The 14,132-nt window shown below is 38.4% G+C and overlaps 1 protein-coding gene across 1 annotated transcript; it reads left to right on the forward strand.

The window, feature by feature from the left end:
* Positions 1 to 12,387: 12,387 nt before the first annotated feature.
* LOC133815467 (uncharacterized) lies at positions 12,388 to 13,002 on the forward strand. Its single transcript, XM_062248306.1, has one exon. The coding sequence runs from the start codon at positions 12,388 to 12,390 to the stop codon at positions 13,000 to 13,002; it is 615 nt and encodes a 204-aa protein (XP_062104290.1).
* The last annotated feature ends 1,130 nt before the right edge of the window (positions 13,003 to 14,132 follow it).

Consider the following 14,132-nt stretch of genomic DNA (forward strand, 5'->3'; position numbering starts at 1 on the left):
GAGCTTGCGCCGCGGCGCCCAAGAACAGGGCCATGACCCAACTTCGGGCCAGCCATTTTTCTCCGTTTTCAACCCTTTAAAACCTCCCCAAAACATATCCAAACATCTCCAAACTCAAAAATCAAAGTTCCCAAACATCCCCATGATCCAAAGCCCATAAAACCCAAGTCTCAAATCACCCAAAAACTCATCAAAACACAAAGTCCAATTCAAGCTTAAAATCTTTAAAAACTTAAAACTTGAATTACCTCCGATTGAGTTGTTTCCAATTAAATCCTCTAGCTAATAAGCTTCTAATCTTCCCTAGAATCGCTATGCCTCAATCTTCGCTTGAATCCGAGTCCTAGAACTCAAGTTACCTTCGAAAATGCGATCGGGAGATGAAAATGGAACTTTGAGGGAGAGAGAACATAGAGAACGTTCCTTTATTCTTTTAAAAGGTTACTTCAAGCTTAAGTAGCTTCAACAAAATCCTAACGCTCGGGGTCCCAAAAACACTCCCCGGGGCAAAATAGTCAAAACCTCCAGAATTTCCCGTGGTCTTACTAACTCCCAATTTATCACCAAATATTAATTCCCATTACCCAATAACCCGGTAATGCTCTAAATACCCCTTGACTCACTCCGAGTCAAGAATAAATCTCGTTGTGACTTTCCCACTAGCTCACCTCCTAGGATCGTCTCGTGCTGGGTAACCCTGGCTTAACCAAACAATAATAAAGCACTACACACATATTACATATATGCCAAATATGCCCGAAATGGCCAAAATATAAAAATCACCCAATTACTCAGAAATGGGTACACATGCGTATTTAATACACCTAAACATGCATAATATCATTTAATAACACAATAAATCAATTATGGCCCTCCCGACCTCCTAATCAAGGTCCTAAACCTTATTAGGAAATTTGGGGCATTACAACTATCCCCTCCTTACAGAAATTTCATCCTTGAAATTTATCTGAACCACCTGGACTATAAATTCCTCACAACTGATTCCAGTTACCCAGGTTGTTCCCTTGACCTCACTGATTCTGTAACATACCTCAACTCAAGGTATAACTTTGTTCCTTAGAACCTTATTCTTTCTGTTTCATATCTGAATCGCCTATTCCTTACAGGATAACTTAGCCTCAATTCCTCAGATTCTCATAACTCAACTCATGAGTTTCTTTCAACCCATGTCCTCAGCATGGAAATACAAAATACATTGTATACAACTGACAATGCCAAAGATAAGGTTGATCCAAAGTCAACCTAACCAGTCTTATCCATGACTCAAACTGTTATACAACTTTAGGGCTCAACTTACCCTCATCTCTTCTCCCCTTTCCATAGCGATACTTTAAGGAAGATACAATCTTCTACCTGGAACTCTATGTTCCTACTTTTCAATTCAGTAAAACTTTTCCATTCACTCTAAGAAGTGAGCATCGAAGCTCCAACCTCTAATAGTCTCAATGGTCCCCTGAACCATCTCATGGCCCAGATATAACATCTCACCCATCTCATTCCAATGAATTGGTGATAAACATTTTCAACATACCTCATCTTATAAGGTATCCTTCCAATACTGGATAACTCTCTTTCTCTCTCTGATTTACCATCAGTATGAGAATAATAAACTGTACTAAATCCCATTTATATACCTATCGCCTTTCTTAACGCTTCCAAAACCTTGAATCTCATGAAGGCACATTACCTCTCTATCACATAGAGATCTGAATACTGATTTGTTGTATTATTCATCCTTGCTGACAAAAATAAACTCACTTAAAACACTGGTCCACCATGACCTAAACCAATTCATGCTGACCCACTAATCTGGGCAATCCCACCACGAAATCCATCACAATGTTTCCTTATTTCCATTACAAAATACTCAAAGGCTACAATGGCCTTGCTGATTCCTGATACTCTGTCTTGACCTGCTAACTGGCTAAGAACTTTACCGCATATACCATTACGTCCCTCTCCATCTCAGGCCATCATTATAAAGCTTTCATATCCTGTTACATTTCCATGATGTCTGAATGAAGAGAATAAAAGAATAGCATGAGATTCATCTAGAATCTCCCAATTAATTCCAGTGTCCATCAGATCCCAAATCCGATCCTTATATCACAATAAACCCACGCCTGAAATTGCATAACCCTTAGCTAATCCAGCTAAGACTTTCCATTCAATCTTCCTTATCTGTGGTTCACTTAATCATCTTCCCTTCTAGTCCTTTTCGAATTGATAATTTCAAACATAAAACTGGCCACCTGGCCCACCAGAAACTCTACTCTAGTTCTGGTCAGATGCTTTAACCAACATGTTGCATAGGCAATCACTTCTCCTGCTACTGAGGTGTCATAACGACCTACTAACTGGTTCTGACCTGCAAGAAGACCCAGAACTATTTCCCAAGGCACCTGAAATATGTTTACCGCCCAAGGAAACTCTTGCCCTTAAGGCATTCCTCGACCTTGGAAAATCTCCGTAGAGAATACACCACAATACCATCGTCCAAGACGATCACAAATCCCATTCAAATAATCCTTTGAATGCTCTGTCCATTTGACTCAATATGACAACTCAACATTAGTCACACTCTCAAATAACTCAGCACTCCCAGTGCTCTTATCTGTTATAAATACATATCCTTCTCCTTGATCTCTAGCTGGTACTAACTAGATCCAAGATCCACCTTAGAGAATACCATTTTACTCATTAGCTGAACCTTTAATTCTTACAACTTCGTTGAGCCATTCAAAACAGTGCCCTAAAACCTATTTCCATTCCTGACACTAATCCAATCACCATTCTATATACATATTTAATTTTTTTCACATAAAGGAACCCTGGCAAATCCCCTGGAAGCACATCCAGAAACTCACAGACTAATCCAGTCTATCCTGATCCCACTGGCATAATCTAAGTGGTATCCACCACACTAGCTAAGAGTTCCATGCATCCCCCTACAATAAAACTCTAGCTCTCACTACAGATGTCATTGGCATACCAAATCTATGCACAGTGCCAACTGCCACAAGGCTTTCCACTCTCAAGCCCAAGAGGTACTATTCATTCCTTGCCATTTAAAATTGCCCCACACTTACTTAACTAATCCATATCCCTGATCAAACCAAAGGCAGTCATAACCAGCTTTATCAGAACCACTGAGGAGTCCTTTTCATCATAATCCAACTCATCTCTTGAATCACCAATACAATATTACTTTTCCATCACAACATAACCATGTGATTTTCATAACATCTTTATGCTTCTATATATGCAACAAACAAAGGAATATCATGGCACCAAAACCAGTCAGCATAACTTAGAAATCAAAACTAGAAAACTGACCTGCCACCCCTGAGGAACTAGTCTCAGTCTCAGACTCTGACTGCCTCGGAATAAACACTCGAGCCGGAGTTGAGCTATCCATCCTCTTTTGATCATCCTCTCTTAGCCTTGGGAAATTCTTCACAATATGCCCAACCATGCCACATGCAAAACATGCCTTTGCTCGGCATTCTCCCAAATGACGCTTCTTGCACCTAGTGCAGATTGGATAAATTTTCTTCCAGCTTTCATTCTCACTTGCTCCAATAAGTGGAGGTACCACTATCTGAGCTCCATGCTCCCTAGCACTCTTCTTCTCATTTCTCCTGCTCTCAACAACAAGAACATTCTCTACCATCTAAGCATAAGTAGAGATTTCATACACTGAGGCAACTCTAATGCCCCGAGCTATTCCAGGATTCAATCCCTGAACAAACCTTTCCTTCTGAGCCACATTTGTGGGTACCATGTCTAAAGAAAACTTGGCCAACCCTTCAAATCTGTTAACATATTCGGTTACTGTTGCATTACCCTGAACGAGATTCAGAAACTCATTCATCTTAGCAGTCTTGGCCACATCACAGTAATATTTTTCATTAAACAGCTGCCTAAATTCTTTCCAATCCATCACATCTGTGTCTCGTGTCTGGGATACTACTTCCCATCACGTCCAGGCATCATCCCGCAAAACAAATGTCGCACAAGCCACCCTATCGTGACTTACCAGTCCCATACTATCAAGAATGGAACTAATCATGCCCATCCATTGCTCAGCTCTAAATGGATCTAGGCCTCCCTCGAAGACTGGAGGGTAATACTCCTGAAATCTCCCACAGAGAAATTCCCCTCTGTTCTCAACCCTAGGCTGAGCCAAAGCTGGTGCCACTCCTGGCACAACAAAGGAAGAGGTGCTCCCCAACAGATTCTGCTGTTCCTTCAGACACCTAATCTCTTCCTCATGCTTTTGCAATCTTGATTTTAAATCTGTGAACATCTGCTGAAAATTCATAGGAGCAGATGAAGAACTAATAACTTGGCTGTAACTCCCAGCCTCTGTATAACCACCACTAGGCCTTATTATCTGCATTGGATATAAATCTGCTGGTTGAATCAGCAGTCAATAACTTGACCCATTAATCATGATGAGCATATCAAGAACTTTCCCCACAGGAACAATCTTACCACACCACATTTACAAACCACTTGCAGTGCTAAAAACATGCCCATGACATTCATACATCAATCATAATCCCTGTTCTTCCAACATAAATACCATGCCTCCAACTCCAGCATGCAAATATTACAATTATATAATCACAGAGTAGGTAATCATATGATCACAATCATATATATATTCACGGAGCATATAATCATATAGTCAAGAGCCAAGCTCTATCAGAATCTCATGCTCCTTAATACAATGTGCAGGTAAAGCATTTACATTCTATTTAAGCACTTAAGCACATAACCACAGAAATAGTTACCATTCCTTGAGTGAAGCTATCTTCAGTGATGAGTGTACATGCCCAGCTTGTCTTTAGGAACCCATAAACCTTGGCAGGCTCTGATACCAAGTTGTAATGCCCTAAACTCCAAGGACCATTTCAGTGTGCCTTATAAACAGTGCTAAACTCTCTAATCGAGTCATTTGACCAAAATCGTGTAACTAAGTATGATTAGCGGTTTAGGGATTAAAAATTCCGGTTAAGATATAACGTTTCATTAGAACGTTTATTGTATACTTTGGGATCCCAAAAATATAATTTAAAGGTCTATTACAAGAAAATATTTACAACCATCCGATCTAAGTGGCAAAACAGGGTTTAACCCTAGTTCCTCTTCAAACCTCGGCCGTGGTGGTTGAGCAGCTGCATATGTACACATCATAACCTAAGCTCTCCAACTCAAGGATGGTCCAGATTTCTTTTGCCTTTACCTGCACCACATAGCTCCCGTGAGCTGAAGCCTAGCAAGAAGACTCAATATGCTCATGAACAGTCATATCATGACATCAAATCATAAGGCACACGCCTAGCAAATATAGCCCTATACAAGCAGGCAAATGAGTTCACGTAATGATGAATATACAACATCAACCGATGATCATAATAATCATTCCGGCCTTTTAGCCCCAAATAGAAGAGTGACAGTTGTACTAGTCACTAAGGTGGGTTCCGTTCCCAATAGCCATGTGACGATAGGGTCACCGGGGCTTTGTAAATAAGTGATCCTTTCACTAGCTTATCAAGATAGGTGTTTGATGAACTAGTCACCAATATAACCTACCGCATGACCATAGAGTCAAAACCATGGGATTCCGCTCCCTAGCCATGTGACAACCGTCACCTAGGCCTTTGGCCCTGGGTCTGAGTAACTAGCCTAGACTAGTCAAAAGCTTTCAATGTTCATCGACCTTAGGGTCGGTCCAGCTTCAATGCTCCTAGAGTCATTCAACGCTGCTATCGATTAGATCTAATCTTTTATCGGTCCTGTGTTCATGACGCTTATGCCATTTTCGGCTCTTAGGTCAGTGATGCGTGACCAGTGCCGTCCTTGACTAGTCAGTGACATACACAAGTAAGCAATGCTACCAAACATATATCATATGTCAAATATCTGAATACAGGGCATTCAACATGCTTACTTAAAAATTGCTAGCATAATTAGGACCATGCATAAACACAGAGGCTCAAGCTCTGAACAATCTCATATTCAATATTCATAGCATGCCCTAATCACATGTTTCTCGTGCAACACATGCATCGCATTTAATCACTTAACATGCCTCAACAATAATTATGCATGTCACATTTAAACATCCAACATGCATCAAGAATAACCATGCATGTCATATATACACATGGTGAAGTTTTCTTACCTCTAGTTCAAGCACAGGTTACTAATAAACGAGCCACAAGCACGATCCCGATTCCAAGCCTCTAGTGATGACCTAGTCACAACCACAAATGGTGATCCAATGAGTTCAAGTACTAAAACCAATCCCGAAACCAAGACCTAGCCTCGAAGACATCAAACCCCACCAATCCGGGTAGTAGGAATGATCCCGAGGCCTAAGGTTTGAGTTCCCAAGCTTAAAACATCATTTCAGCCTTATATACCCTCAAGCGCCGCGGCCCCAACTCACTGAGCCGCGGCCCCCAGCCAAAACAGGGGCATCTGGGCCAAGCATCGCAACGCCCTACACCTAGTGCCACGGCCCCCAGAGCACACAAAACCCTGCCACCTGCTTCATCGAGCTTGGGCCGCGGCGTCCAAGAACAGGGCCGCGACCTAACTTTGAGCCAACCATTTTTCTCCATTTTAAACCCTTTAAAACCTCCCAAATACATATCCAAACATCTCCAAACTCAAAAATCAAAGTTCCCAAACATCCCCATGATCCAAAACCATTAAAACCCAAGTCTCAAATCACCCAAAAACTCATCAAAACACAAAGTCCAATTCAAGCTTAAAAACTTAAAAAACTTAAAACTTGAATTACCTCCGATTGAGTTGTTTCCAACTAAATCCTCCGACTAATAAGCTTCTAATCTTCCCTAGGATCGCTATGCCTCAATCCTCGCTTGAATCCGAGTCCTAGAACTTAAGTTACCTTTGAAAATGCGATTGGGAGACGAAAATGGAACTTTGAGGGAGAGAGAACGTACAAAACGTTCCTTTATTCTTTTAAAAGGTTACTTCAAGCTTAAGTAGCTTCAACCATATCCTAATGCTCCGGGTCCCGAAAACACTCCCCTGGGCAAACTAGTCAAAACCTCCAGAATTTCCCCCTGGTCTTACTAACTCCCAATTTATCACCAAATATTAATTCCCATTACCCAATAACCTGGTAATGCTCTAAATACCCCTTGACTCACTCCGAGTCAAGAATAAATCCCGTTGTGACTTTCCCACTAGTTCACCTCCTAGGATCGTCTCGTGCTGGGTAACCCTGGCATAACCAAACAATAATAAAGCACCACACACATATCACATATATGCCAAATATGCCCGAAATGGCCAAAATATAAAAATCACCCAATTACTCAGAAATGGGTTCACATGCATATTTAATACACCTAAACATGCATAATATGATTTAATAACATAATAAATCAATTATGGCCCTCTCGGCCTCCTAATCAAGGTCCTAAACCTTATTAGGAAATTTGGGGAATTACACATACCACCATAGGCTGAGTAGTGTGAACCTCATGGGTATAGCCCCTAACAGGTAGGTTCACCTAGAAAATGCCCAGTTTCATGAATGTCACATTTTTAAAAGATATTCTAAATCTTCTCAAATAAGCCTAAAGGTTAAAACCTATGTACCAAAAACCTGAGAAAAATACCCTAATATCCCTTTCGGCAAGGCATGGATGATCATGGTAAATAAAAGGCAGAAATCAGTAAAGAAAGAGGTTGTTTGAAACAGTGATACTTACAGTGTGTTCGTTGATTGAAGAAGTATGTATCGCAAGGCCTGGGAGATCCACTCCTGAGTAAATGAGCAACCAAATGCTAGAGATATTTTGCAACAAAGGATTTTTGGGGGTTTTCTTGTTTTCCTGAGAAAGGAAAAGGTTGAGAGTGCAAAAAAGGGAAGGCAAAATTTTTTCGAATGAAAGGTGGTGAACTGTGGAATTGACTTGTCCCTTTTTATACATAAATGGCATAAAACAACGTGAACCATCCGATCCGGCCAGTTCAAGATTCGAGGGTAGTGGTTCGAGGGACGAAACGACGACAAAAGTTGACAAGACAATTATTGCAGCCCTCGAAACCTGAACATGCGCCAATTATATTGTTCCACGTGTCCGACACTCGAGTAGTGGGCAAGCCTGGGTAATCACAATGGAAGTTTAAAAGTCCCTACCGTGTAAGTAATAAGGTGACGTCATAAAACACGAGCAGGGACTTGGGGGGAAAATGTGCATCCTAAAATTCAGCACGAGTCTTTTATTTAGCTCGTGTACTGCTGGCGAGTAAAGGACTGTAATAGATGATCCATAAGTCCGTATTTTCTCCACAAAGGCAGCATAGTTCCCCATGACAATAACATGAGATGGGGAATACAAAGCATTAAGTACGAGCTTGTAACGATTATAAGGCATAGCATCCGTGACATGAGCTCACGGTGCATTCAGCTCGGGGTATGCTAGAGACCTGACGTATCCTTGGATCCCTAAAAACCTGGATACATTATATATACGTGCATGGTCAGACATGGCATGTCTGCGAATCCCTAAAAACCTGGACACATAATATAATCGTGCATGGTAAGGCATGGCATGTCCGAGTATCCCTGAGGATCCAAGATCAGTTTTACTTAATGATCAAACCATGCCTTGGGAAAAATTGTAATATTTATAATTAGTGTGGCACAGGTAACACTGGGGTTCAAGTCACGTGATGACCCCAAGGCCTTTCCAAGGATTTTATCTATAAATACTAAGTTCTTGGATAGGAAAAGAGGGATAATTTTTTTGTAAGGCAAAAACTCTATCAAAATTGAGAGAGAAAATAATAATAATATAGCCTCATGGACTAGGTGGATATTAACCACTGAACCACGTAAAAAGACGAGTGTTCTTGAGAATCAGTTTCTTAATACGGTTCATCATTAAGCACTAATTCATCCCAGATATATTCTTAATTCATTGCTGGCGAAGAACCGTGTCAACAGGTTTGTATAAACTTATTCTACATTTTGTATTAGATCAATATATATATATATAATAATTGGATCTCATAAAAACCTTTTATGATTTTTTGTTTTAAATTAACTAGACCAACTAAATTATTTTTCCCTGTATATTTTGAAAAATATTTTCCAACAGCTTCACAATAAACACAGTTTTCACAAAATTAAAGTTTATGAAGATCACCACCACGTAACAAACTTTGTTTCTGAAGCACTGTCAGCCCATGTTTGTTGAAATGTCCAAGCTTCTTGTGCTAGAGTTGTGATTTTGACATGTTCAAATTAGCCACAACTGCTACAACTCCTATGGTTGTGCTACCCTACAATATATATAACTCATAGTTCTTACACCCTTCATCATAACCACAGACTTTTGGAGACTTTTAGTACTCCATTAACACATTTATAACTAAAGTTGTGCTGATCCAACATTCCAGGAGAAATGAGATTCCTCTTGACGAGTGTGTGTTTTATGGATTCATTTATAGTCTTTTACTCTTGTTTTAGTTTTCTTTTCTTAAGTTTTTGGTTGGATTTGATGTGTTTTATTTAGTGTGTAGGAATTGATTAAATGGATATTTTATGGGTCATTTAGGATGTTTAAGACAGTGAATGATGCATTGTGTCGCTTCCTGTGGAGCGACATATTGCCAAATGACAAAAAAAAGGAAGTCGGGAATAGTGCCAGGCGATGCGTAGCCTAGTATTAGGCGATATGTTGCCTAGTGATACACGATGCATCGCTTGTTGCGCCAAAAAAATAGGAAAATTTGTGTTTTCACAAACTTTTTATCCAAATTCGAATTAAAGTCGGCCAATGACATTTCTAGAGGCTAGGGCATGACTAAGAACAATATATTAAGAAGGAGAAACACAATTGGAGATGAGAGAAAAACTTTTGGAAGATCTGAGAAGCAAATCAAAGCCACTTTGATGAAGTTTTTTTTATAGTTATATTTATATATATATATTCTATATATTGAACAATATTTTGAGATTATGAACCACATCATGAGTTGCTAGTTTTCTTATTTGTTAAGGTATAGATGTATCTCTTGTAATGATTCTAGTTTTATGATTTAATGCAAAATTGATTTTAGTCCAATATTGCTCTTGTGTTTTATTGATGCTATAATCATGATCTATATATTGTGATTCATTATATGATTATAATTAGAGCTTTATTTATATTGTGAGAGTTATTACTCAAAAGGGGAACATTTAAACAAACCAGCAGATGGTAGAACAACTTAGGTTGTGTGTGATTGAAAGATAAAAATGTACCTAGGAAGTTGAAATAGTTCTAGATTGTGAAATTGAGAGGTGGAATATTTAGAATTGTATCTAGAGTTGAACTTAATGAAGGTAGGGATAAGTGGTCGTATAGAGATATAGGCTAGTTATCACTTACATCTTTATGCGACACTTGAGAGAGGGTATAGAGATAAAACAATGCTCTAGATTCTTGAGAATAATAGATTTAACTAGACACATTATTAATGCTTGAGTTTAGAATTATTAAAGAGTGAAGTTGAAACCTTTACAATTGACATTATCTTGCGTTTTTCCATTTAGTTTTTTATTTTCTTCCAAAATTAATATTTTCTTTTGAGTTTTCCATCATATTTTGATATTGATTGCTTAGATAAAATTAGGATTTAGTAATCGTTGTGCTTAATTTGTTTAATTAATTTTAATCCTTGTGGGATGATATTAGTCTCTTGACCAGTTTATTAGCTGTTCGATTTGTGCTCTTGCAAGCCTATCTTATTTATTTTTTGCGACAAGTTTTTGGCATTGTTGCTGGGGATTAAAAAGTTTTAAATTGAATTAATAAGCGAAGAAAGTATCAAATTTTAATCTAAGTCTTTATTTTATTTGTTTACTAATTTTGGTTCCTAATTTTTTGTGATTGAAGGTGTATGCGCAAAGCTCGTAGTTCAAATCTCCTACCTTTTGATCGAAAGAACTATATCATCTCTTAGGAGAGGGGAACAATCCAGATCATGAAAAATGGGGGACTAAGCCAACAACAACAATGTTCTTGCCAATGTACCAACAAATAATGCACTAGAAAATTGGACGTTGAGGGACTATTTCAGGTCGATAGTCAATGATAATTACTCTTGCATTCAAAGACAACAACTGAATGTCCACAATTTTGAGCTTAAACCGACCTTGGTCAATATGGTGTAGCGAAATAATATTCCAGTTTGCCTCATGAAGACCCCAATATTCACTTAGCAACTTTCTTTGAGATTTGTGATACAATAAAGATCCATGGAGTCACTGCTAATATTATTTGAATGAAGCTCTTTTCATTCTCGTTGTGTGATTGAGCCCGAGTATGGTTTCAATTTATACCTCTAGGGAATGTGACTAATGGGAGGAGATGGCTAAAAATTCCTCACTAAATTTGAGGATATGGCTATGAATAGTTGTCAATGACAAAATGAGAGATCGAAGGTTAAAAAGGTAGTTGGAATTTATGAAGTGGATCAAATAACATCACGGATGGCGCAAATGTCTACTTTAACCAATCAAATCAACGGTCTCATTGAAAATAGAAGGTCGCAAGTCAAGAAACGGTAAAGGTTGCTTAAGCTTCTAGTTCAAATGAGTTAGTGGATAAACAATGCCAATATGTCAACCGAAGCTATAATTTTAGGCCCAACAACAACTTGCCTACTAATTACCATCTAGGCATCCACAATCATGAAAACTTCTCCTATGCCAACAATAAGAATGCTCCAACCGCCACAAGAGCCAATTAGACAAATGGGGGAAAAACCTTCTCAATCACTTGAAGAGTTACTGAAGACTTACATAGTGGATTCTAAGATAAGGCTACATCAACATGACGCTCACCTCAATAACATTGAAACACATAGCACTAATATCGGGGCAATGATAAAGACATTAGAAACACAAGTGGGACAATTGGCTAATGTTATGAAGAATCAAATGTCAAGATCTTTTCCTAGTGATAGGAAGAAGAATCTCAAAGAGTGTCATGCCATAACTTTGAGGAGTGGAAAATAACTAAAGAGTGTAGTGTTAAAAGGAAAATGGTGAAAAGATCCCTAAAATGAGTGAGAATGAAGAAGATAAGTCAAAGGAGGAGATTCCAACAAAGAGCCACCAGTAGTTAGGCCGAGTTCCATTACTTTTCTGGATAACCCACATAAATTACTACTCCACTACCATCTCCTCAAAGATTCAATCAAAAGGCTATTGATGAGTAATTTGACAAGTTATTGAATATTTTCAAGAAAATACATATCAACATTCCTTTTGTGGATGCTCTTGAACCAAAGCCTAACTACACTAAGTTTATGAAGGAGGTAATGTCTAAGAAGCATAAGTTAGAGGATTATGAGATGGTGAAGCTAACAGATGAGTGTAGTGCTATTATAAAGAGACAACTACCAGAAAAGTTGAAAGATCTGGGTAGTTTTACTATTCCATGCATAATTTTTGAGCTTCATATTGAGAAGGCTTTGCGTGATTTAGGGGCTAGCATCAATCAAATGCCTCTCTCTATCTTTCAAAATCTTAATCTTGGAGAGGTCACACCAACTACTATTTCTCTACAATTGGCGAATCATTCTTTAACTTATCCAAGAGGTATCATTGAGGATGTTTTAGTTAAGAATGATAGATTTATTTTTCCAGTTGATTTCATGGTACAAGACATGGATGAAGAGCAAGAAATTCTTATAATATTAGGAAGACATTTTCTTGCTACCGAAAAAGCTTTGATAAATGTCTATGATGGTAACTTGACTTTAAGGGTAAATAGTGAAGATGTGAAGTTCAATATTAGTAATGATATGAAGATTCCTAAGGAGCACCCAAATTTTAAGAGAGCTAATGTAGTTACTCTATGCATGAGGGACTTTTTCAAGACCATGTTTCATAGTGACCCTTTGGAGATATGTCTTACAATGCCAAATTCTTGAGAAAACCTTGGGGTGGATTTGGGCATAAATTATGTGAAGGTGATTGATAATGTATTTACTTTGGAGGCATTACCAAAAGAGAAATTTGTGTTTAAAAAGGAAGATATTTATAGAGTGTTGTTATTTTTCACTTTAAGGTGCCCAACACCACATGAGGTGACACTTTATGGCTGGTTAGCGATACTCCATAATACTTATTAAATTCAAATATGTGGGACCCAATATTAGATTGCACCAATAACGGTATGCCACCTTCATGTGGCGTGGGGCACCAGTGGTGCACCTTAGCAATTCTCATATTTATAAGGCACCTATTCTTGATAAGGGTTCATAATGTAAATCTACTACTAGCGATGAGCTTGTTTTGAAGCAATTACCTGAACATCTTCGTTATGCATTTTTGGGAGATGAATCTACAAAAATCATTATTATATCAACATCATTGAGTGAGGAAGATGAAAGGAGGTTGATTGACATTTTTAAAAGGTATTCAACTGTAACGTCCCAAAATTTCCTAAAAAGGCTTAGGGCCATGATTAGGGGGCCAGGATGGAAATATATGGAATTATGTGCTTATTTGTTGTATTTAATTGTAATTATGTGTATTATATGATTATATCGTTAGTTGAGCATGTTTAGAAATATTAAATATGCATGTGGGCCCGCTTCTTATTAGAAGGGAAATTTTGATAATTTGGCCCGTTGCAAGCATAATTATATATCTATGTGCATATATGTGATATATGTGAGGGACCACATTATTATGTGGGTTTATTTAGGTTACTCAGCACGAGGCGATCCTAGGGAGCAAGTTAGTGGGAAAGTCACAACGGGACCCAATACCTGACTCGAGGCGAGTCAAGGGGTATTTTGGGTATTAGACATTTAATTGGGTTATCGGCTTATGGAAATGAATGATTGGAGATATATATGAAGTTAGTGAGTTTAGGAGGGAATATTGGAGAATTTGACCATTTTTCCCTCGTGGACGTTTTTGGTACCCTGAGCCTCGGGATTAGCTTAAGTCATTTAACCTTAGGAAGCAAAAGGCAAAACACTTAGAAACACTTCTCTAACCAAATCTCTCTCTCTTTCTCCTTCACTCTTTTTCTCTCAAACATTCATAAGCT

This window comes from Humulus lupulus, chromosome 2, assembly GCF_963169125.1.
Source record: "Humulus lupulus chromosome 2, drHumLupu1.1, whole genome shotgun sequence".
Lineage (NCBI taxonomy): Eukaryota > Viridiplantae > Streptophyta > Magnoliopsida > Rosales > Cannabaceae > Humulus > Humulus lupulus.